General features: G+C 35.5%; 1 protein-coding gene across 2 annotated transcripts; it reads left to right on the top strand.

The window, feature by feature from the left end:
- Positions 1-232: 232 nt before the first annotated feature.
- Positions 233-25,769, top strand: LOC131162993 (uncharacterized protein At1g76660). Of its 2 annotated transcripts, XM_058119655.1 has the most exons (5): positions 233-390; positions 485-553; positions 931-1,017; positions 23,772-24,936; positions 25,332-25,769. In XM_058119655.1, exons 3-5 carry the CDS (start codon positions 1,015-1,017, stop codon positions 25,526-25,528), a joined length of 1,365 nt encoding a protein of 454 aa, XP_057975638.1. In that variant the 5' UTR covers positions 233-390; positions 485-553; positions 931-1,014; the 3' UTR covers positions 25,529-25,769. The 2 variants fall into 2 exon arrangements, with proteins under 2 accessions (XP_057975638.1, XP_057975637.1); XM_058119654.1 differs by lacking the exon at positions 931-1,017.
- The last annotated feature ends 1,236 nt before the right edge of the window (positions 25,770-27,005 follow it).

Here is a 27,005-nt window from a genome sequence, read left to right as displayed (position 1 = left end):
TATTAATTAGACTGAGATGCATGTCAAACCTTTTTAATTTTATTTATTATTTTGTGAAATAACTTTCACTCATTAATATAAATAATTTGCCAAAAGATTCAAGTTCAAGTAAAAAATTATTTTGTCAGGGTCATTTGAAAATTATAGAAAGTTTATAGCCATTTTTAAAATTGCCAAAATTGCTTAGGTACCCCTGGACCACCACTTCTCATATACTCCGAGTGCACCAATGTTCACTCCCATTGCCGATGCTGCTACTGGTGCTAGGGCTGATCGATTTCTTGTTGCAAAATTGCAATCGATCCCGACGTCTCTCTCCCACAACTGCCGATCAATCACCCGCCTGAAGTCCGTCGAACTCGCCGCCGTAGAGCGCAGCTGATAACCCAGGTATTTCCGAGCCTTCCAAACACTTGTGGCTATTTTTCTTCCCTGAAATTTGGATGAGCAAATTGAGGATTTTCTTACAATGAGGATAAACCAGAAGGAGAAGAACTGAAGGCAAACTGTAGAGCAAAGCGGCATCTTCTTCTTGGATATTTTTTTTACCATGGTAACACGAATATTCTGATCTTTCCCTTATTATCTTTTATTATGTTTACTTGATTTGAACTATAACTGGTAGATACGATCGATCCCTCACTCGTTTGTAATCTCATCAATTTTTTCTAAATTTTTTTTTCCCCGTTTAGGCCGAGTTTCATTTTTCTTTAGATCTCAATGTCTAGATGTATGGCTTTTGCCTTCACTCTGTCACCCGCCAACACATTGTTCTTTTTTCGGTTTTTCTTTTTTCTTTTTGGCGGGAGGAGGGGGAATTAAATTCGGTTATGGCTCATCACAACTTATTTGAAAATGGTGTGATTGTTTATCCATGGATCATTTCATATTTCTTATTTCCTTCCCTCTATATGTATCACTTTTCTCCAGTGACGGACCAAGAAAATTTCTTCAGCGGGGGCAAAATATACACAAGTATATGTGCACAGGAAAAGAACATGTGCAGGTTTCCACATGGTCTGGTAACTTGTGTATTGTTGAATTCTTTAAAAAGAGATGGTTGTTGCAATATTTAGTTTCTTTCCAGGAGGCATGGATACTGATACAGGATATAGATACAATACCAATTTGGGGATACAGTGATTTTGGAAAAATGAGGATACTACATGGTCAGGGATGCGTTAATTAGTCAACATAAGTATTAATTACATATACGCACACACGCGCGCGCGCGCGCACTCAGATACACACACACACCTTTCTTTATATGACAAATATTGAGGTAATTTAAATTTAAATTGAAATATAAACATCATTTATACACACTTATATATATCATAAGCTTGACCAGGAAAAAAGGGAAAAAAATAAAAATAAAAATAGAAACATTGAAACACAATACTCCCTATTTCCCTCCACTAGCTTACTCCATGTGCTGCCTCTCTCTCTCTCTTAGAAAAAAAACCCCATTGAGACCCACATAACCATATCCAAAATACCCCTTCATTGTCCCCTTTTTGCCCATCTGTCAAAACCTATCTCTCTCTCTTCGTCTCTCCCTCTCTCACTGATGATCAAGAATAAACCAAGAAGAAGCATAGTGCTTGAGAGGATTCAATGATTGTTGGCGTTCAAGGCTTGATAGAAGCCAAGTAGGAATGGTGTTTGAGTGTTTGATGCTTTGATAGAAGTCAAGCAAGAACAAAATAGCATGTTTTGAGCAAGGAAGAGGAATGGATGTCTTTGGCAAAATAGTTTGGGGGTTCTAGTAGCAAGGATAAAGATCTCGACCTAGGGCTTTGAATTTGGGAGGAATCTTGACTTTTGAAGTTCGCCTCTCCTCTTCACCATAACATTTTGAAAATTTACCATTAGATTTCTATACCTTGGATCTATTATGCAAGCTGAAGGAGAAATTGAAGATGATGTAATGCATAAAGTTAAAGCAGGTTGGGTAAAATGGAGAAGTTCTTCAAGTGTTCTATGTGATCGTAGAATACCCTTAAAATTGAAAGGGAAGTTTTATAGGACAGCTATAAGACCAGCTATGGTATATGGATCAGAATGTTGGGCGACGAAGAAACATAATAACCAAAAAGTAAAAGTTGCTGAGATGAGGATGCTTAGATGGATGAGTGGTATAACATTAAAAGATAAATTAAGGAATGAACATATTCGTGGTAAGTTAGGTGTAGTTCCTATAGAAGATAAGATAAGGGAAGGACGACTCAGATGGTAACGTAGGCCTTATAGTGCACTTGTGAGGAAGAGTGACTTAGTTACTGTGGGGGGCAGTAGAAGGGGTAGGGGTAGACCTAAAATAACTTGGGAGGAGATAGTGAGTAAGGATTTAATGTCTTTGAATCTATCAAAAGAAATGGTTCATGATCGCATAAATTGGCGGAAAAGGATTCATATAGCCGACCTCACTTAGTGGGACTAAGGCTTGGTTTTGTTGTTGTTGTTGTTTTGTACCATTAGCTTTGTTTCTTTTTGGAGACTTGGTCACAATTCCAAGATATTGCATATGAACGTCTAAAATGATTTTGCAGTTGTACCTTTTGAAGTCAAATATAATAGAAATTTGAATTTGTCACAATTTCAAGATATTGCGTATGATCCTCTAGAACAATTTTGCTGTTGGTACTTTTTGATGACAAATATAATAGAAATTTGAATTTAAAGTTATATATATTTAGGCTAATTTGACCACATTTGATATTAAATTTTATCTAAATTTACACATTAAATCGTGTTTGTGCTTTATAAACTTAAATACGATATTGTATTTTTATTTTTTATTTTGGTTTTTGTATAAAGGGACTGAAGAAAACAAAACAGAGTCTTTTATTGTAGAAGTGTCCTAGATGTGTCTATGATGTGTCACAATGTGTCCAAGACATGTTCAAAAATAAAATAATTTTTGATACATATTGGGCCATGTTAGTTGCTTGTTTGTGTCCCACACGTGTTAGATATCGACATTTTGGCCTCTTAGGAGTATTGTGTTTCCTAGGTTTGTTTTGGAATACTCGTTTCACATCTATAAAAAGTTAAATGATTGGGACAGTTGAGATTGTTTTAACCCAACTAGCAAGGTTGTGCTGAGATGGAATCAAATGTTTTGATAGAGACTATAAGAGACATTGAAAAGTGAATAATTAAAAAAGAGGCTTTTTAAGCATTATTTTGTGTGAATTTACTTAATAATATTTATTTGCGGGGGGGGGGGGGGGGGGATTTAATGCACTTCATTAGAAGCCGTTGTCAAATTTATATAAATCACGAAAGCTTCCCAATTACAATTGTGGCAGTTGCTTTTGTTAAGAATTTCAAACCAAATAAAAGCCTTAACCTTGTGAACCTTAGCTTTTGAAACATGATTGGCTCAGTGAAAGTGAGTGATGTTAAAATTGCAAATGAGATGATTCGAAAAGGACTTAAGTGAGAGCCAATAAATGAAGAGAATCAAAAGAATTAAGGGAAAAATTGTCTTTTCTTTTGATTAAAATTTTATGGTTATATCCCCATCTCAGGTCTAAATGTTGGAAATGGTCATTATGAAGACTAGAGTAGAGACTGAATATGACCAAAATTTTATTCCTTTTTTTTTTTTTGTATACAAATATTCTTAAAGGGCTAAAAACAAATATGAGAACCTCTTGGAAACAGAAAAAGAAAGGGAAGGCTGGAAAATTAATCTCGAAGGACTTGCATGACTAATATTGACTTCGAGTTAGCATCCCAACTTTGTGAGTGAATGCTAAAGTAACTCTTAATCACCTTATGAGTTTGGCTCTAAGGGAAATCACCATAACCATTTTTCTATAGGGGTAGTGTTTTAAGGCATCACCTTGTTGAGACCTAAACTTCCCTTAGACATCATAACCTTCTCTCCAGCTCACCAAATAATCCTTCTTGGTTGCCTGCCTCTCACCATCCGTGCATTTTTCTTAGCCATCTCAACAGGAATCAGAAATAGACAAAAACAGTACCAGACATACTAGACAAGCATTTTTGGATTATCCCCTTCTAAAAGATAAAATAATTCCTTTCCATCCATCTAAAAGTTTAGAGACCTTAACCATGCGTTCCAAAAAGGTATGGAGCATGGATTGCCCCTCAAGAGAAATCCCTAAACAAGTTGATGACCACACTTGAATCTTACACCTAACTGAAAAAAAAATAAATAGAAAAAGTCCTAGAAGCTTAATGGTTGCAAGTTAGGCCACCCTTGGACATACGAATTATTTGAAAATATGAAACTTAGACTGAGTACAAAATGAAAATGATATTGTAGGCAAAGTTCAAGTGAGACATTGCAGTGTCTAAACTTGCAGCCCCAAGGCCCCGAACAAAGTTTCCATAACTCTGCCATGAGATAACAAAAAATGGTACAAAAAATCACCTTTTTGCACACGCTTGGAGCACCTAAGTAAAGTTTTGGAATCTCCGTTCACTAGAACAAAGAATTCTTCAAACGACGAACAATCCCTAAGATGTTCCCTACATCAATCACCAAGTTCCATCTCATCCATGATGACCTTGATCAATTGCTATTTATACAATTGGGCGATGTTACTTGTCCTTCTTTTGTCAATTCCAGTGTGACCAATCTTGTTTTATTTTATTTTATTTTGAATTCCAGGGTGACCAACCTTCTTGTTCTTAAGATCAAGGGTTGACTGGTTGAATGACTACTGAAATTGCGAATTTTTTTTGATGACGAAAATGAAATCAAGAGAAGTAGTGTAAAGAATTACGTGGTTTAAAACTTGAGGACCTGTTGTACTATGGATCAGGTGCTTATCAACTATATAACTATATAAAATTGTATGGTAGTCGCATGGTTTTAGGACATGATTAATTTAAGTTTTGTTATGCACTGGAAAAGTTGCTTTCACAAAAAAAGGAATTGGAATGAAGATGAAGTAGAAGGAAGGATGTTCTATAGACTGCAATTAGGGGATAGGATTGATCTTTAGGTGATGTTCGTATAATGATGCATACTTAAGAGATAAAAGGCGGGACATGTCTGTCTACCATTGTGCAATCTAAGTAGCAGTCAAAGTTCAGTTTTCCATCTTAGCATGGAATCATGTATGGTTGAGAGTAGATAGTGAAGCATTTCAATTTCAAGTTTGAGGAACATTGTTGAATTATGCATCTTTTTAGGGACTCCAAAATGCTTGCATCTTTGTGGATGATTTTTTTTTTTGGGTGATTGAAGAAAAAAATTCGCTAAGAGAGAAGGAGATGCAAGATGGAGAACAAGGTATCTTCCTAAAAAAAATGAAAATAAATATATAAAGGGGAAGAAGGAAGAAAAAAGAATAAATGACATAGAAAAAGAAAAAAACATCAAACCAACGATGCCTGCCAATGCCACTTGAAATCAGAAAAATAATAAAACAACGATGCCTGCAAATACTACTGGAAGTTTGGAAATCTGAAAAGCAAATTCCCTTGAAGCAGTTAAAAAGAAGCAAAGAAGCCAATTCAATCCCAAAGCTATTGGATATTCAAAGGATGTCCATTGAAAATCCTACATTCCTTTCCAGCCAAATGCTCCAAAAAAACAGCAGAAATTGCACACTTCCATGACTTGTTTGCATCCTTTTTTTCCTCGAGGAATTAAGCAAAAAAAGCTTCTAACAAGTTGGACAACACCAAATCTGGCCATAGTGACCAAAAAGTCATTATAGTATATTTGAAGGTTCTGATTAGAGCTGAAGAATTTGAATTCGAGTTTGTGGTCATAGGTTCAAGGCACAAATTTAGCTTCACCGAATGTGGAGGTAAGGCGCTGTGTACATCATGATCTTCCTAGATCCCCAATATGGTGTGGGTGTCTTGCATATTGTTTTGCATTATTGAATTGTTTTTGTTGTAGGTGAATAATGTTCTTTGAATTATGAGGCGGTGATTAATTCAGTTATGTAGTTGACCACTTTGAAGTTGCAACCAGTTGTCACTGCATGATGCAACAAATAATTTAAAATGTTTGAAATATTTTAGTGTATACAACTAAGCCTTCATATGGTGTCTTCTATTTTTAGCATATAAGTATTCTTCAAATAGCTCTTATATTTCAGTGTTTTTTTTATGGGTCTTAGTAGTTTTGCAATTGTTTTTTCATTTTTTTTTTTGATAGCAAAAGAAAGTTCATTAAGAGGGAAGGAATTTAAAAAGGGGGAGAAAAGACATCTCCAAAAAAAATCTGGAACAAACCAGAGAAAACTAAAACAACCAAAAGCAGAAATCAATTCAACCAGTTCTTCCAATCCCTATTTAAATCCTGAATGCTATCTTCCCTGAAAATTCCAAACCTGATACACCATAAAGAAGTCAAGAACTGAAACTTTTCCCAGACCAAATATGAATTTAACTTCTTCCAAGAAAAAAATCGATGCATTACTTTCCAACCATGGACCCCATAAAACTGCATACTTGCTACATTTCCATAAAGCTGCCCTATCCTTCCTTCTTCCAAAGCCTGCGTAATAAGTGATTAGTAAGTGTTCCGCGGAACAGGGGCAAACCCAACTCTTTTCCATAAAATTGAACAATTTATTCCAAATCCTCCATACCAAATCACTATGCAAAAAGAAATGAGAGGCTGTTTTGGAATTCCTATACAGAGCATGCAAACATCTGGAGAGGGAGCCTTCAAAGGGATCCTAATCTGCAACAAGTTATGGGTATTAATTATATTAAGGACAACCAACCAAGTAAATGCTTTAAATTTTGGGGGAACTTTAACCTTCCAAATAACGGGATAAAAAGGAAAGGGAGGGTTTGAATAGTTCAAAAACTCAAAAATGATTTACAAGAAAACACCCCCAAATGATCTAGACGCCCAGAATGAACATCCCTACCTAGGGATAATTTATAATTGTTCAATACAGACAGCAAGGAATACAACTTCACCATCTCCTTATCATTTAGATGTCTCCTTAAATGCCGATTCCAAGAGACCGGAAAGCCAATCCTATTATCCACAAAAAAAGGGATAATTTTGTTTGGCTTAGAGCACAATCTATAAAGATGAGAGAAAAAAGTGGAAAAATAATCATTCCTGAGCCATGGGTCTTTCCAAAAATAAATACGCAAACCCCTCCCTGCTGCAAATTTGGTGTGAAGGGTGAAAATAGAGTAAATTTGGGAAATAGACCTCCACGGATTCCACAAAGAACACCACAAGCTAGCATTGTATCTCACCCATTCTCATTCAACCCAAATGTACTAGGAAAACTCTATGCCATAGGGAATCATCTTGTAAGGGGAAGCGCCACAACCATTTAGCTAAAAGAGTGGTGTTTTTAGACACCAGTTTACCAAGACCCAGCTCCCCCCCTCCTTTTTAGACTTACAAACCTCCGTGTAGCTTACTAGAAGATCTCTACAACCCCCTGAAACTAGACCACAAAAAATCTCTCATAATTCTGTCAAGCTTGCTAGTGACTCCCACTGGAATTCTAAAAATAGATAAAAGAATATACCGGAATGCTAGAGAGACAAGCTTAGATAAGTGTAATTCTACCCCCAAAGAGAAAATGACACCCTTCCAATGTGCAAGTTTATGTTAAATTGTAGGCAATTATACATGTCAGATTTTGAAATGGGAGAAATGATAGGTGCAAGTATATTTCAAATTGTAGGCAATTGTACATGCCAGATTTTGAAATTTGAGGAATGGTAGGTGCATTGGTATTGTGGATGTTGGTTAGAGGTTGGATTTGTTGTGCTAGGTGTGACAATGAGTGACTTTTGGTAGACCACTAGGTAAGTAGGTGAACATTGCCTAGCTCAAGGCATATCAAAATGAGGAGAAAGAAGTTTGTGGACCAAATTGATTTTTGATGCCCTTATTTCTAACTTTAATCTTTGTTCAACTGCCCTTTTCCATGGTTTATTCATTGTATGGCTCAATAAGTTTAATTCCACGATAATTATTATAATCTTGTATATAGGTATTTAAGTGTTTTTCCTTTGTTCGTTTGGCATTTTCTTAATTTTTATAATTGTGTTAAAAAATTAGTTAACCATATAACTTTGTTGTTACTTAGGCATTTCCAAACTTCAATTAGGATGTTATCTGATCCCATAGCTTTTCATTTTTCATATTTTTTAACGCAAACATAACTTCATTAATTCTAGTTTTGCGAATAAATTTTATATTTTTAATTTTGTCCTCATTTGTCAATTTTAAGTTTAAGCATTCTACTTGGATTGCATTAAATAGTTTATTAAAGTAACTTCACTTTCTTTCTTTTATGTCTTTTTCCTTAACCAAGACAATATCATCCTTACTTTTTATACATTTTACAGTACATAAGTCCTTGATCTTTCTTTCTCTAGCTTTAGCAAGTTTAAATATCTCTCATTCCCCTTCTTTTGTATCTAATCTAGCATATGAATTATACTTAGCTTCACTAACGACCTTTTTTGCATCTTTTCTTGTTTCTTTGTACTTTTGAAGTTTTTCATTTTCTACATTTTTGCCATGTTTTGTACTAAATTCATTTTTTGTCTTTGCAACTTTTTAGGCATCTTGATCCCACCACCAACTTTCTTTCTATTCAAGAATCTTCCTTGTAATTCACCTAAAATCTTTTTTGTTATATTTTTAATAGAACTAGCTTTCTTTCTCCAAAGAGTGCTTGCGTACCATCCTCTATTGTCAAGTACCATCTTTGATCATTTTATCTTTAAATTTTATTGTATTTTTTTCCTTTGGGTTCCTCCGTCAAGTTCTCTTGCATTGATTTATATTATCCTTTCTTTTCCATTTTTAAATACATTATCTAACACTAAAACTCTGTGCGTGGTTAAGCTTTTACCTGAGACAACTTTAACAATCCTTACAATGCAAACAATCTATTCCTTTTTAGTTAAGAAAGAATATATTTGTCTTTCATTTTGTCCACTCTTGAAGGTTATTAAGTGATTTTCTCTCTTCTTAAACCAAGTTCTCGTTGTAATAAAATCATATGGTCAAAGATCATATCCCTGTACTCAATTTTTATCTCCATATTCATGTTCCTCATATATCCTCTCATAACCATTATTATCCTTTCCAATGTGTCCATTCAAATCTATTCCTATGAATATTTTCTCAATCCCTAATATCTTTTGTATAATACTATCCATATCCTTCCAAATTGTCTCTTAAGGTTTTTTGATAAGCCTATTTGAAGAGCATAAGCACTAATAACATTTATTATCTCTTGCACTAAGACTATCATGATTTTTATAATTCTATTCTCTACTCTTTCGACATCTACAGTACTCTCTTTCAAGTATTTGTTTATAATGATTCCCACTCCATTCTTATATTTTTCTTTTCCAGTGTACCAAAGTTTGAATCCTAAATTTTTAATTTATTTTGCTTTCTCCCCTACCCACTTAGTTTCTTGAAGGTAAATTACATTATTTTTTTCTCCTAATCAATAGTGTCCACTATGTCCATTCTTGTACCTACAAGTGTCCCTACATTCCAAGTTGTTAATCTAATTCTAGTCTCTTGAATTAACTTCTTTATTTGCCCATGTCTATAATGGTGTGGGAGCCCTCACATATTTGACACTGTACTTAGGTGCCGAACTATCCCACTCACCCACTTTTACCACACCCAGTTGGTATAAGTGCAATGCGTTTGTTATTAAAAACTTTTTCCAAATTTTGTATTCGGAGGAGGAACACATAGACCGATGATAGAGGGCTCAGACGGGAACCCTACAACTATTGATCAACTGCGTTGATTAAAGGGACCTTTTGATAAGGAAGTAAGGAGGGGGAGTTGGTTTTTTGGATGGAGAGGAATAAGGGTCCAAGTTCGAATGGATTCAACTTTGCTTTCTTCCAAGATTGTTGGGAAGTAATAAAGGATGATTTGTTGAAAGTTTTTACTAAGTTCTTTGAAAATGGAAATTTTAGCAAGAGCATCAACTTTTCTTTTATAGCCTTGGTGCCTAAAAAGTTCAAATCTATTAAAGTGAATGATAGGGAGATGGTGGCTTGTCATCTTTGTTATTTTTATTGAATGGGAGTAACTTTTCTCCAGTGAGTGATGTTCGTTCTTGGTCTTTAGGTCAAAATCAGAAGTGTATTCTTTCTAATATTTTTTTTTTGGCATTTTTGATCCATTCCACTTTTCTTTCCCATTCTATTCTACTTGGCTCCCTCAAAAGTAAAGGCTTTCACTGTGCTTAATAAGATAAATGCTAATAAATTGCTACAAGTTACGAGACGTTTGAAGGCCCTCTCTATCAGTGTATCTGTGCTCTGTTACAAGAACTCTGAGACCGCTTTTCATCTTCTTTTGCAATGTGAATTTGCTTGGAGAATTTGGAATATGCTTTTTTGTATTATGGGAGAAAGCTGGGTATGTCCTTTAGTAGAAGACTTGTTAGCCATCTCTTTCATAGGCTTTGGTAGAAGGAAGGATAGGGCATCTTTATGGAAGTGTGTGTGTGATTTTTTTTTTCTTGATTTTATGGGGAATGTGGATGGAAGTTAATGCTTGGATATTTTCTGGGAAAAAATTGGATGTTGGTTTGGGAAAAAAATCAGTACTTGGTCTTATTGTGGTGTGGTGGTTATTAATTTTTTAGAGGGGCAAGCTTTCAGGAGTTTCAAAGAGATTGGAGGAACTTGCTAACTTGACGATCTCTGCTTTTTGTTGTTTTTATTTGTTTGTTTATAAATTGTCCCATTTTTTCTTGGGAGATGTCTCATTCTCGCTCATGTGAATTCTTTATCTATTAATGAAATCTTCTTTTATTATAAAAAAAAGTGCAATACATTGCTCATAGGTGATGCCTCAGCGAATAATCGGTAAGGATTCATATCATAGTGATTTGATAAGTTTTACGTTGGCTATCAGCTACTTAGGACCGATGTGTAAAAAGATTAGGACATTAAGTGCATCAATTAATATATTAATGTTATTTTAGAAAAATAGGGTTGGCTAATTGATTTCATTTTCTATATCTTCTTGATTGAGTGACAAAAATTTTTGCCATCCACTCCATGAGACTGCCATGCCATATCAGTCTCTGGTATGCAACATCACCTTTGCATTTGAGAGGCTGTTTCTCTGACATCTCGTGGGTTCGGGCCTTCATGTTTGGGCGTAGCGTGCTTATCTTTGGGTCAAAATACTATTAATTGTTTTATTGCTATTTCTTTTTTTTTTTTTGTAAATGAAGAATATTGATTGATTTTATTGCTTGGCTTCTAAAGCAAGCGACTTTCTTTAACAGAGCACATCTTTCACTCAATAAAAATAAATGGATTAAATAAATGAGACTTCAAAAGCATCTGGAAGGGATGTCAAGTGAAGCTGTCTTTAGGTTGTGTTATTTAGGTGTCTGAATATATATATACTATGTGACCTCATTAATCATTTGATTATTTGAGAAATTAAAATATGAAATTTGTGATCTAATTGATTATTTGAGAACATGAAAATACCCCCAAAAAATTGTCTTTTGAAAACGCATCCCTCATATTATAAAAAATGAAAATCATCTGAAACACAAAAAAATTTTGCATTAAAGAACATGCATAATAATTGGGAGAAAAGTGCCTCCCATCAGATCATAAAAATTTTACAAAAAAAATTACTGGAAGAAAATGCAGGTTCATATTATAGAAACCATAATGCACATCTTTCATCCTATATAAAAAAATTGAAAATTATTTGAAATATAAGGAAACAAAATTTCAAGTCTTAAACACAAGAAGAAAATATCAGAGAACATGAAAACATGTATATTACATATTGCAAAAGATTGAGAAAATATTAGAGAAAAGAAATGGCCATGCCTTATTGTTCTATTTATTCCTCTTCTTCTTCTTTTTCTTTTTTCTTCTTCTTCTCATGATTTTCAGTCAACCCCTTAACAAACCAATAACCATACACTGATTACAATAAGATTTATAGGTTAGTTAGATTGCAGCAAAACTAGGTATTCCAAAAACACATTGTGGCCAACCATGGATCTATTGTTGTTGCTGCCAGCAACTCCATGGCTGGCCATTTATCTGCTGCTTCAATCATGAATCACTGCTTTTTACCTACAATCTCCATAGATCACTGCCACCTCTCACCAGAATTGCGGCCATGGATTGCATCTATCTCATCCTTCTCATAGTTGGCCATGATCTCATCCATCCATGGAGTGGAGGCCCCATTCTAACAATGGTGGAATGGTTGGATTGTCTATGGAGAAGATCTGAGAGGGCAGCATGGGCTTTGATAAGAGAAAGGGAAGACAGATTTGCTGGTGGCTGGGTAAAGGGAAAAGGGTTTGCTGTAGTATAATTGTAAGGCTTCCGAATACAGTCTTCGTTGAACAAAAGCCCTGACTTTGGAAGTTTTTGAGACTTGTTGGGCAAAGCAAATATGGCAGAAACAAGGACACTGAACAAATAAGTATAAATTAAATATTGGAAGAACAAGAGGGGCTGATTGGCCCTTTAAAGACAATCAAATGGGCCAATGCACTAATTGCTGTACAAAATAGAGACTGGCCCTGTTGGAAAAATGAATATGAAAACAAGATGCAACAACAACAAGGAGGAGAAGCCTGAAGTCCCACTAGGTGGGGTTGGCTACATGTGCCTTTTTTCGCCAATTCACCTGATCGAGAGCATTTTCGTCTATGAGATTAAGGGCTATTAAATCTTTCCTGACTACCTCATTCCAAGTTATTTTAGGCCTACCCATACCCCTTTTCATGCTAGAAACAATAACTAATTCACTTCTCCGCACATGTGCCCTACCAGGCCTGCATTTCAAATGCTCAAACCATCTAAGTCGCCCCTCCCTTATCTTATTTTGATCCGGTGCTATGCCTAAATTATTGCGTATATGAAAACAAGATGCGAAAAATAAAATTGAGAAACTTATCGGTTAAGGGATGTCTAGCATTGTCTTTAGGGGATATTTTGTCCCTCCAATATAGTGTAGATAGTGATAGAAACTTATGGTTGGCATCTACCCTTAGGATACGACAAGGGCATACATCCACCAATCGGGAGATAGTAATAGCACGACTTGGTTAACCTAGACACATCGTAACAATGACCACAAAAAAAATAATTATCATCAGATTGGCAACAAAATTTTTTTTCAAAGAGGTGAATTTTGCTAGGAGGAAGAAGAAATATGTAGCAAATCACATTCTTAGAACATATCTACCATGATACACACACACACAGATAACTACTGAAAAACAGTCAACAATGGTCATAAAATGTTTAATAACAACAGTTACAAAGCTGTCACATAAACGCTTATTAACAGCAGTCACAAAATGTTCACATGAACGTTTAATAACAACTGTCACATAAACAGTCAACCATTTTGATAAAATTAAATAAATTATTTAAACGATTGTTAGAGGAGAGAAGTAGTAATGACTTTTGAAATACTATTTTGACAAAATACCAACTGTTAAGAGGTTATTAGGAACCGCCCCTCCCCAAAAAAAAAAGACAAAGCAAACTGAAAATGGAAGGGAATTTGCACAGAGGGGCACTTGGCCACACTGAATATCGTGCCAAAACAAAATGTTGTCTGTACTCCTCACTTGAAAACTGACCAGGGAAAAAAATCATTCAATTGTTGATGATGAATTTCTAAACACCAATCCCTTGCTGATAAAAAAAAAAAAAAACCAAACAAGCATACATTGGGAATTAGTTGTGGTTGTTAAAATCAGCATCCTCCATTAAAGGATCAATACGAGGGTTAGCAATATTGGATCAAAGGATTGTGAGATTTTTTCATTCATATAGAATTAGTCTAAAAATGCCCGTAGAGGTTATTTTTCAAAATTTTCAATTGTATAAACGTAGAAAATTGGTTAGAAAATGTTCAATACAAAGAAATCACAGACAGCTCAAACGGTAGCCTTCTATAACAGCGATAACAAGGTTTAAATTGTTGAATTCCTATCTTCATTAAATCAACTTATAATGGAGTGAATACTTAAAAAAAAAAGCACAATCTTTAACACAAATAAGTCAGCACACAACCATATGGCGAGAACAACAAAAATCAAACAGTTGTTTAATCAAACAAATAACAAATGCCAAACTATCAATCCAGCTCCTCCATGATAATGTCATCATTTAATCCATGATTTGCTTCGTCAGTATCATTGAGATCATCATTGCCATTGCCTTTATTATCATCAAATATGTCTATGTACTAATTTTTGGCTCAAATATCAACTTTAATGTTTGAAGCATCTGTTGGACACTACCGAAATTCTGAGTTCATAATTTCAGTAATATTAAATGGACAAAATCATTTTCTAGCTTCTCTCTTTCTTGTACAAGTTGTATATGAGTAGACCAAGTCTATGGTTCAAGCAATTTAGAAAGAGAGAAACATAAAATTTGGATCTCAAGATCTTACTAATCCCACATACCCTACTACAATCATACAAATTTGCGATGTAGGATCTAGATCATTTAAGTAGACATTCTAGATCTTGATTTTAATAGCTATGTAGTGAATTGCATCTATCTCCCGTTATTGTTTGTTTTCACTTTTACGAAAAAAGAAAAAAAAATTGAAGCTTCTTATTCCGTAAATTTCTTTTATCTTCTATATAATTTTCTTCTCTTATTCCTATGCCTGTTGCTAATCCCATGTGGGAGGTGTTGAGGTGGTATGTCTTACGATGAGGATGGTGATAAGACCTTAGGGTTTTTTTGTAAAAAAATTTAGGAAATTTTTTGAAGGGAAAATAGTAAGAAAAAATAGGGTTTGATCACTTCGAGGGGATCTGCCTCCAAATTAGCCAAAGGCTTTGAATTATGTTATTGCTTGTATGGAAAAGTACCCTGTAGGGTTACATATATATTGGGTAGAGAAGCTTACTCCTATTAGGAATGTAAAATATCCCAATCCAAGTGCTTAAGGGACTCAATCCCAATTGATTTGGGAATCCTAACACGTTCAATAAAAGCCCCAACTTTAAATAATCCTCACATTAATAGAATCCCGATTAATTTGGGAATCATAGCACATTAACTAGAAATCCCAATTTATTTGGGAATCATAACATTAAATAGAAAATCCCAATTGATTTTGGAATCTTGACACATTAATTGGAAATCCCAGTTATTGGGAAATCCTAAAATTCTCGTCTCCTTCAAATCAGCCTTGTCCTCAAGGTTGAGCGGCAGTAAACTCTGGGAATATCTCCTTCAAGGAGTGATAAGTTTCTCAAGCTGCATCTTTAGATGGTAAGTGAGACTAGTGAACTAAAACTTCTATGATATTTCGACTTCTACAATTGTCCACTTAGTGATCTAGAATTGGTTGTGGCTGCACTTGAACCTCACTAGTAGTTGCAACATCAGGCAAGTGGCACTGCATGGTAACTTGCTCCCCTAACTTCTTTTTGAGGCAAGAGAAGTGAAAAATTGGATGTACTTTGGAACCTGTTGGTAAGTCAAGATGATAAGCAATAGGAGTTATACACTTCAGGATCTCATAAGACCCATAGAGCCGAGGTGACAACTTCATTGAAAAATGAACAGTCATAGATATTTGTCTATAGGGTTGTAGCTTGAGAAATACCCAATCTTTCACTGAGAATTCCCTTTCACTAGAATGCTTATCAGGTTGCTATTTCAGATGGGTTTGAGTTGCAACAAGATTTTCCTTGAGTAGTTGAAACACTTTGCTCGATCTTGTAACTCCTTCTCAATTTGATCATTCTAGATGATCCAGCTGAATACTTAACAAGAATAGGATGAGATCGACCATAAAAAACCTCAAATGGAGTCAATTTGATGGAGGAATGATAAGTGGTATACCATCATTCTGCCTATGGGAGCCATCACACCCAATCTTGCGGTTTGTCGCTAGCAAAGCAACAAAGCTAAGTTTCCAAGCACCTGTTAACAGCTTTCGTTTGCCCATCTGATTGTGGATGATATGTAGTGCTCATATTTAATTGTGTTCCTTGCAATTAGAAAAGCTCCTTCCAAAAGTTGCTAGTAAAGACTTTGTCACGATCATTGACAATAGACTGAGGAATTCCATGCAACTTGACAATATTTTCAATGAAAGTATGAGCGACACTTATAGCAGTATAAGAGTGAGTTATGGCACAAAAATGACGGTCCACAACAACATAAATACTAGACTTACCATCAGAAGATGGTAGTCCCTCCATGAAATCCATGAAGACATCAGTCCAAGCTTCTTCTGGAATAGGAAGAGGCTGTAGAAAGCTTGGACTCACCATAGTTTTTCTTTTCTATTGTTGACAAACATCACATTCTGCCACAAATTTTTTGATTTCACCCTTCATTCCCTTCCTATAAAATTCATGAGAAATGCATTTGTAGATTTTGAGAAAACCAAAGTGACTTGCAGGCGGTGATGAGTGTAATTCTTGCAATATGGTTTGTTTGTGGGCTGAATTAGGCACTAATAAAATTCTCCCTTTATATGGTTAGTGTAAAGAGTCCCAAAAGTAAGGAGGGACTGAAGTTGGCTCTTTTTGTAGCTTTTGGATGATACTTCTCATCTCTAGATTTTGCCACCATTTTCAAGAGTAGTACATGCACAACAGAAATAGCTATAAGTTCAACTTGTTTGGTAAGTCGTGAGAGTGCATCTACTTGCACATTCTCGGTCCCTTTCTTGTAAATTATCTCAAAGTCAGTCCAACAACTTAGTAACTCACTTCTGTTGTTCCATGGAAGAGATTCGTTGCTCCAAAAAATATTTTAGGCTCTTGTGATCAGTTCGGATTTGGAAATGCCGACTAATTAAATGCGGTCTCCACTTTGTTATTGCATGCATAAGGGCTGGCATCTCTTTGTCATTGTTAAAGCTTGATATACATTGTTAGCCCACAACCAAATAGCTTGAGCTTTTAGGTAAAGTGGTAATCTAACATGGTATTTTAGAGCTGGTTACCAGGAGGTCCTGGGTTCTAGTCTTGTTGCTTGCGTTTATTGTGTGCGTTTAAAAAATATTATTGTGTTACCCATCATGGGTGTTATTTATTGTGTGTTTATCTCTCCATGTGCCATCGGGCTGCATGTGCGGGGGAGTGTTAAAGCTTGATATTGTTGGCCCACAACCTAATAACTTAAGCTTTTAGGTAAAGTGATAATCTAACAATCATAAATAGATATGCTGATGTGGGGTGGAGAAAGAGCCTTATTGGTAAAAGAAATGGGACGTCTGCCTGCATTAAAACCACACCAATGCCAACTCCAGATGCATTAGACTCAATGATGAACACCTTGTTGAAATTTGGCAAGGCGAGAACTAGTGTGGTGGACATTGCGTGCTTAAGCTTGACAGAGGCTTGTTTAGCTTCCACATTCCATTTGAATGCATCCTTTTTCAATAGAGCAATTAGTGGAACGCTAATCTTCCCATTATCCTTGATAAACTTGCCGTAGTAATCTGTCAACCCCAAAAGTTCTCATAGCACTTTGATTGTTTGTGGATAGGCAAGTTTGTCATCACTTGTATTTTAGTAGGGTCAACTAAAACACATTCTTTGGACACAATATGACCAAGGTACCACATGTGGTTGAGCAAAATTGCATTTAGATATTTCTTGACAAAGAAATGATGCTCACAAGGAGTGGGTGAGTACAATTTGCAAATGACGTAAATGATGTTCAAGAGATGAACTTTATATTAGGATATCATCAAAAAATATGAGAACAAATTGATGTAGGTGATGTCGAAAAATGTCATACATGAGACTTTGAAGGTCGAAGGCGCCTTGGTTAGCACAAGAGGCATAATAAAGGACTTATAATGGCCATCAAGAGTTCTGAATGCTGTCTTATGACTGTCATCCTTGTGTAATCTGGTGATAGCCTGATCACAAGTTGAGTTTGGTGAACTGCTGGGCACCTCCCAACTCATCTAACAATTCATCCACAAAAGGGATAGGATAGTTATCCTTCACAGAGTTCTTGTTTAGTGCTCGATAATCAACACCCATATCTGCCAAGAGCTATCCATTTTCTTCACCAGTAAGACAGGAGAAGAACATGGACCGACACTTGGTTGAATTATGCTAGCTTCTAACATTTCTTTCACTATCTTTTCTATTTCTACTTTTTGAAAATAAGGATAATGATAAGGACGGATGTTAGTGGGGTCACTACCTGGCAATATAGGAATGTAGTAATCATGTGTTCACTGAGGTGGCAATCCCTGTGGCTCTGCATATAGGTCAGAATATTTTGAAATAGGAGATTCTAGCCATTCATCTTGGCCAGATTGATGTTGTAGCTCCTTTGATGTTTGAAGTTGTTCATGTAGCCATGTTGCTCCTTTTTAAGGAGTTTCTTCATACATTGACTTGAAATTGCAGTGGCATTACCACAACGTTTGCCTTTAAGAGTCCCTTTCTAGCCATTCGCGACGAGCTTCATAAGAAGTTTAGAGAAATTCTATGCTATGTCACCTAAAGTTCTAAACCATTCAATACCCGAAACCTCTTCATAGTTTTCTAGTGGCAATAAAAAGAAATTAACATATAACCCATGGTTTTGCATAGTAAGTTTAAGCTTCAAACACTTGTTACGACATGTCTAGGTACTTTTGTTTGCAATCTTCACATCAAACTTTTCACATTGCTCTACAGGATAGGCTAGCCATTTAGCAATTTCAGTGGCCATGAAATTATTAATGTTTCCCATATCAGTTAAGATAGCAATAGCTTTGCATTTTAGAAAGCCAAAAATTTTCATGGTTTAAGGATTAGCATAACCAGCTAAAGCATGAACTGAGGAAGTGAAAGATTCATCATTATTATTAGATTTCCTACCTTCCTGATTTGAATAAAGGGGGTCATCCTCGATCCCTTTTGGCTCCTCCACTAGTTCAATCATCAAGAGTAGTCCTTGTTTTGCAGTGGTGCCTTCTATGCCTCTTTTCATCACAATATTTGTACAAACCTTTTGTCATTTGCTCTTTAAGTTCCTCTTAAGTCAATCGTTTGGCAGGAGGATTGCGAGGAGCAAGTGGTGTGATAGTGCTATTGACATTCTGCTTGCTAATGGTCTTGTTGGAGTGATGCCGTTCTTCTCCCAACTTTCCTCTTCTAGTTGTGCAAAGGAAATTACAACAGTTAGTTCGTGGCCAACGCACTTTGACCTCATGCCGAATGTCAGGTAGTAGACCATCAATAAAATATTGGTGAGTTGGCCATTCCAATCTTTAGTTTGTTCAAATTGTGTTTGGTACTCCATGATAGTGCTAGTTTGGCGTATTTTGGCAACCTCTCCAGTGATACTCTTATATCTAGTGGGCCCAAATTGGACAAGTAATCGAGAAACAAATTTTGCCTGTGAAGGCATTCCATAAGGAGCTTTGAACCAATCATACCATTGTATAGCATCGTCATCCAAATCAATATAAGCAATCTCAATTTTAGATGTTTCTGGACTGCAGTGAAAGCAAAAGCATTTTTCAGCTCTAGAAACCCAATCGGTAGGGTTATCATTGTCCTATCGAGGAAATTCCACCTTCATACGAGAATGATCATGATCATGCTCTTCTTGGTTACCTCCTTCGCGCATATATGGCTGCTCCCTATGATTAGCTGATATAGAGCATCATATTCTCTCTCTTTATGGGAAGATGTAATGAGTAGTTTAGAGAGTGATGCCCAAGGTCTTAAATTTCGATTTTGGCTCAAATTTCGAAGCTCCCAAAGTACGGGAATTTCGATGGAATTTTGATTTCGATTTCGATTTGGAAAAATAATGGAAATCAGTAGTAAAACATGGAATTCTTTTATGAAAAGATAAATGATTAATAGACATAAAAATATAAGAAGTTTTAAGACTAATATATTAAAAGTAAATACATCTACGCTGTGTATGAGGTGGAGAAGTTGTAATATAATATGTGCATCAAACATATTTGTAAGACAATGTACATTAAACATATTTAGTGAATCAGTTAATACAAATGAAATTCATAAATCATTTAAATATTATTTATTATACAAATAATGATAATTTAGACATGAATGGTTAAATAAAATGTTGTTGTAGGTTTATTTTTTTATATAATTTCAAAAGCACTTGTAATAATCTTTTGTTTTGATAAAAATAAATAAAATAATTTAAGAGAGAAATTTCACTTCACTCCTAAATCTCTCATTTGAATTCCGAGGAAATTTCATTGCATAGTTCAAATTTCGACAAGTTTTGCCAAAATTTCGAGATTTTGTTAAATTTCGGATGATTTGTTGAGATTTGGGTGGAAATTATGCGAGAAGGAAATGACTAGCATTTCAATTTCGAGGGTCATGGAAACCAGAAATTTCTAACAATTTCGTGGAAATTTAAGACCATGGTGATGCCTAGATCTCTTCAAATTGAGACTTCAACATATTGCTAAGTTTAGCCTTTAGCCTCACTTCCATCTGGGACTGCTGAATATTTTGAGGCCATTGCGTATGAGCAAAGATTAAAAATTCCAAGATCTTACTTTTGTTGGCGGGTTAACATCCAAGATTTGCGTCCAAATTATCCAAAGGCTATGAATTATATTGTTGCTTGAATGGAAAAGTCCCATAGGGTTATATATATATATATATGGGGTAGGGAAACTTACTCCTATTAGGAATGTAAAATATCCCAATCCCAAATGATTTGGGAATCCTAACACATTGAATAAAAATCCCAACATTAAATAATCATAACATTAAATATAATCCCAATTGATTTGAGAATTATAACACATTAATTAGGAATCCCAATTGTTTTGGGAATCCTATCATTAAATAGAAAATCCAAACTAATTTGGGAATCCGAACACATTAATTAGAAATCCCAATTGATTGGGGATTCCTAACATTTGGTTAGGTGAGATGGTATGTGGGGCCTACTCCTTATCCCATTTATATATATATATATATATATATATATATATGGGATAAAATAGTTATCTAGTGTTGCACCAAATATAGGATGAGATGGTTCATTAAGTATTCCATTAGTTATTCATGCTAAACTCTGCTTGTAATGCACTTAATGTCCTAATCTTTTCATATAGTCGGTCCCAAGCTTGGGTAAAGGAGGAGGGTTTCGTTAGGTAGTTGACAGCTAATATAAAATTTGTCAAATCAGTATGATATGTTTCCTTATCGATTATTTGCTGGGGCATCCCATACGAGCAATGCGTTGCACTTATACCATCCAAGTTTAGCGAAAAATGGGCGAGGATGGGTATAGACACAAACACTCTTTGAAGTAGGATAACTAGCTTTATTAAAAAGATAGCAAAATAGATTTTAGGTGAATCAAGAGCATGATTCTTGAATAGCAAAGAAAGTTGGTGGTGGGATCTAGATGTCCAAAAAGCTATAAAGATAAAAAAAAAAAAAATTGTTGTAAACATGGCAGAAATGTAGAAACATGGAAAACCTTGAAAAGTATAAAATTTAAGTTAACAAAGCTAAGTTTGCACTGAAAAAGATGAAAACTGGAAACGTTATAGAACCAGATAACATTCCAATTGAAGTTTGGAAATGCTTAGGTGATAATGAAATTATAAGGTTGACTAATTTATTTAACACAATTATAAAAAAAGTAAGAAAATGCTCGATGAATGGAGGAAAAAACACTTTAATACCAATATACAAAAATAAAGGAGATATTCAAAACTGTAATAACTATCATGGAATTAAACTTATGAGTCATACAATGAAATAGTGGGAAATGGTAGTTAAACAAAGGTTAAGATTAGAAATAAAGGTCTTAGAAAATAAATTTAGTTTTATGCCTACAAGATCTACTACAAAAGTTACATTTCTTTTAAGAAGATTAATGGAAAAGTTTAGGGTAAAGAAGGAATTGCAGATGGTATTTATCGATTTAGAGAGTGTATGATAGGGTACCTAGGGAAGTTCTATGGTAGATTTTAGAAAAAAAAATGGTTTATGTAGTAGGTATTAAGGATATGTATGATGGAGTAATGACTAGTGTTAGGATTATAGATGGAGAGACTAAAGAATCTCCAATCACAATAGGTGTACATTGATGATCTACTTTGAGTCCTTATCTTTTTGCTTTAGTGATGGATGAACTAATTGGGAGTATCCAAAATGAGGTACCATGGTGTATGTTGTTTGCAGATGATATTGTCTTGTTTGATGAAACTAGGGGTGGAGTAGAATCTAATTTAGAATTATGGAGAGAAATTTTATAATTTAGAGACTTTAAAATAAGTAGAAATAAGATAGAATATATGAAATGTAATTTTAGTCATAGTAGGAGGAATATTGGAGACAGTTGATGATTTTGATAGCTAGCACTGGTAGATTTTGTTACCTTGGATCTATTATGCAAATTGAAGGAGAAATTGAAGAAGATATAATGCATAGAGTTAAAGAAACTTGGGTAAAATGGAGAAGTGCTTCGAGTGTGCTGTGTGATCATAAAATTTCCTTAAAATTAAAAAGGAAGTTTTATAGAATGATTGTTAGACCAACTATGGTATATGGATCAGAATGTTAGGCGACTAAGAAACAACATAATCAAAAAGTAAAAGTTGTCGAGGCGAGAATGCTAAGATGGTTGAGCGGTATAACGTTAAAAGATAAAATTAGAAATGAACATATTCGCGTTTAGGGGCTCCTATAGAAGATAAGATAAGAGAGGGACGACTTAGATGATTTGAGCACTTGCAACATAGGCCGCATAGTGCATTAGTGAGGAAGAGTGAATTAGTTACTGTGATGGGTAGTAGTAGGAGTAGACCTACAATAACTTGGAATGAGATAGTGAGTAAAGATTTAGTAGCCTTAAATTTGTTGAAGGAAATTGTTCATGATCACATAAATTGGTGGAGAAGGATTCATGTAGTGGACACCACTTAGTGGGACTTAAAGCTTGGTTTGTTGTTGTTGCAATTAACATATCCCCTTATATTTCATCATTTGTCATTCTATCATTTGCAATCTCCAAATTTTACTAAATGGGGCCTTAAAGAAAATGGTGCACAAAAAAATTTTAAAATATGAAGAATGCAAAGGAGCCAAAAAGGCCACCTTGCCCCTAGTTAAGCGCCCAGGCTGACAATGAGTTTTGAAAATTCTTCATTCCTGTGAACAATACACCAAATCATCACACTTGTCTTTTTTCATTGTTTCAGGCTGTGTTATTTTCAGCCTGCCTTGTGCCCTCATAGCTCATAAAACTTGAGTCATGGCACTGCTAGTTGGTGCATTCATTGGTTTCCATTCACACAACCAAACCAGCTCAGTTGACTTTCCCTCATCTTGTTCTAAATTCGTGCAAGCTCTAGCTTCTTATGACTAAATATAAAAATTTCATATATTTGTTCTTTCAACTTGAGTCAAGGCACTTAATGTTGGTGCATTCACTGATTTCAGCCTTCATGTAAGCGTTTCTTGGCTCATGTCCCCACACCTCCTCCATTGTTGACAAAGATTTACTATTGGCCTTTGGTCAATGAGTTTTTAAATATGCGACTCTGATCTAGTATTTTTTCCATTTGATACATATTTGGAGATAAAATGTTTTTTTGAGGCATGCCAGTTTATTCATGTGAAATGGTTTTCTTTAAACTTATTTAGCCAAACAAACTGTTCTTGATTAAGTCTTTGCTGAATTTTGTAAAAGGGGATGTGAGGTTATGTTTGTAAGTGTACTTCTCTGTAATTAGTTTACTTTTGGGGGGAATCTGGGATGTAACTTGTAATGCTTGCTTGTATTGACAGCGGAAAAGATGGGGTGGATGTTGGGGTGGATTATCTTGCTTTGGCACACCGAAAGGGGGGAAGCGTATTGTACCTCAATCTCGCATTCCAGAGAGCAATGCATCAGTGCCCCAGCCAAATGGACCTCAAGCTGTCGGGATGACCAACCAGGCTACAACTCCTTCTCTTTTAGCTCCACCTTCTTCACCAGCATCCTTCTCAAATTCTGCCCTACCTTCAACAGCTCAGTCACCCAGTTGTTTCTTGTCATTGTCTGCCAATTCACCTGGAGGTCCTTCATCCACCATGTTTGCAACTGGACCATACGCCCATGAGACACAACTGGTTTCACCTCCTGTTTTCTCAACCTTCACAACAGAGCCGTCTACTGCTCCTCTTACTCCCCCACCAGAGTTAGCTCACTTAACTACTCCCTCTTCCCCAGATGTGCCTTATGCTCAGTTTCTTTCATCTTCCAAGGATCTGAAAAGCACTGAGAAGACCAATTACGTTGTTTCTAGTGATCTTCAAGTAACATATCCACTTTATCCTGGAAGTCCTGCCAGTAGTCTCATATCACCTGTGTCAAGGACTTCAGGGGACTGTTTGTCCTCTTCTTTTCCTGAAAGGGGATTCCCTCCACATTGGGACTGTTCAGCTTCTCCCCAAGATGCCAAATACACAAGGACTGGATCAGGCAGGTTATTTGGGCTCGATGCAGCTGGTGCCTCCCAAGATACAAATTTTTTCTGCCCTGCTACATATGCACAATTTTATTTGGACCACCCGCCATTTCCACATTCTGGTGGGAGGCTCAGTGTTTCCAGAGAATCAGATGTTTACTCTGGTGGCGGGAATGGGCATCAAAACAGGCACAATAAAAATCCCAAGCAGGAAGTGGAAGAAATAGAAGCTTACAGAGCATCCTTTGGGTTCAGTGCAGATGAAATAATCACCACCCCTCATTATGTGGAGATTTCTGATATTATGGAGGATTCCTTTACCATGACTCCTTTTACCTCCACAAAACTACACATGGAAGAAATTATGGAACCTATGTTAGCCAATGAAGGACAAAAAACACGGGAAATGCCGACAGATTTGCTGCATCAGGATAAATCAGAGCCAGATCATGTTGATGCAGAAATTTGCTGTGAAGTGCCAGCTACATGCAATGGATTGAAAGGTTTACTTTCATTACTTGATTTAAAATATTCTGCTGCATAATTTGATTGCTAAGAAACTGTGAATCAGAATTGGAAGTTAGGATTCTTGCATCGGCCACTTGAACCCCATCCAATTTTAAGATTCCCAATTTCATTTCTCGTTCTATTTCAGAAACCAAACGGGCATGTGTATAGAATGATTACTTTGTGTTAGTATTCCCTTTCTGATCTAATGTAAGTACTGAAAATAATATAATTCCTAGTATACTATATTAGTTCTCTTGCTTGATTATACTTTTGAGGCAATTGATATTTACTCTATTATCCTTGAGGCAACTAGTTCTCCATCATTGGCTCCTGTCCCGTGGCATCTGGTTTCCTTTCTGCAATAATGTTGTCATCTTATGTGATGCAGATCTTAGCTCAAAGAAGCAACCAGGAGATGTTTCTGGGTGGAGTTCACCTGGTGAAGAGGAGGTATTTTCCAAGATGGGAGCATCCAGAATGAGCAGGAAATATCATCTTGGTTTATCGAGCTCTGATGCAGAAATTGACTATAGGAGAGGAAGAAGCTTGAGAGAAGGCAAAGGAGATTTTGCTTGGCGTGTGTAGTCCACAAGAGCCGAAAATATGGCAATTGTTTCTCATGTGTCAATTTGTCAATTTTCTTTGTTTTTCCTCCACACGGTTCTCTGTTTTGTGTGATAGGTGGAATGATCTAACTTAATGATCTAACCTCTATATCTGGTGTTTGACCTAATCTCCTAACTGACGATGAATGTATTGTCTCTATATTTTACTCTGCTCCTCTCCAAATTATGGGATAATGCAGTGGCTCTTAAATTGGTTGGAATGTGGCGTTACAACTCATCCATTTACGTAGTCTTCTGTATGATTGCTAGCGCCGGCTGTGTATGAGGGTTGATGTTTCATGTGAATGGGAGCATTTTATGTTGATTTTGGTTTTATTTTCCTTGGAGATCCCTGTACTTTCACGTTCCAATTATATATATATATATATATAAAATACTGGTGTACAAAGCTCTTGTATGTGGGGTCTAGGAAATGGGCGAATCATAATAGGTTTATAGTATGCAGTCTTACTTTATATTTTTGTAAGACTGTTTTCACACCTTGAATTTTTGACCACCAGGTCACAACCTTACCTTTAAATCATAATGAGCCAAAAAAAAAAAGAAAAAAGAAAAGGGAAAAAGAGAATGCTCTTAAATGGTTCAATACGAGTCGCTGACAGCCAGGGTTCTGTTTCAACGAAGTGCTTCAGTAGCTTAGCACAAAAATCATAAGGCCAATATTCGTCATTTCATCATTTGAGTTTACTGCCAGAAGGTCCGGTCTAGGCCATTCCCGACTCACGGGAAGTTCAGATCATATGCAAAGCGTAGAGGAGAATTTTAATATGTAATCCAATGGAGTGACTATTAGAGGTGTTGGTAGTTTTGGCAAACCAAACTAAAACTCCAGAAATTGAATCAAATTGAATGTTTTAGTTTGGTATTTTATGAACCAAAATTGATTTGAATCCATCAGTTAACCAACTTAGTGATATGATCCAAAACTGATTCTCAAGCCATAATATATATATTTTATTTAAATTAATTACCCAAAATATATGTGCATACTACTTTGTAACTTTATAGTATAATATATATATATATATATATATATAATAAAATAATATATCAATATAAATGAAATATATTGTAAAATAAGTATGTTGACTCTACGAGTTTAATCCAATTTTGATAATGACAAATCACTTGGTATTTGATTTGTGCATTGAGTTTGTGAGTAGGAACTATATTAAGCATGCACAGAAGGATAACGAGTCATGGAAACCTTAAAGTAAAGCATATATATCTTGGCAAGATCCATGGAACTTAGAGTGTGAGAATCAAAATGCAAGCGGCAAAGTTCAAGAACATCTTGGGAATGAGTACTTAGAACTCATGTATTTACATTTTCGTATGATTTAATTTGAGGCTCAACATATACCTTAGAATGTTTTTAGGACTCATGTATTTCATGACCATCATTAGGGGACATTCATGGACTTAAAAATATTGTT

Source organism: Malania oleifera, chromosome 8, assembly GCF_029873635.1.
Source record: "Malania oleifera isolate guangnan ecotype guangnan chromosome 8, ASM2987363v1, whole genome shotgun sequence".
NCBI lineage: Eukaryota > Viridiplantae > Streptophyta > Magnoliopsida > Santalales > Ximeniaceae > Malania > Malania oleifera.
Note: the sequence above shows the minus strand (reverse complement) of the source record. Positions and strands in the feature narration are given on the sequence as shown.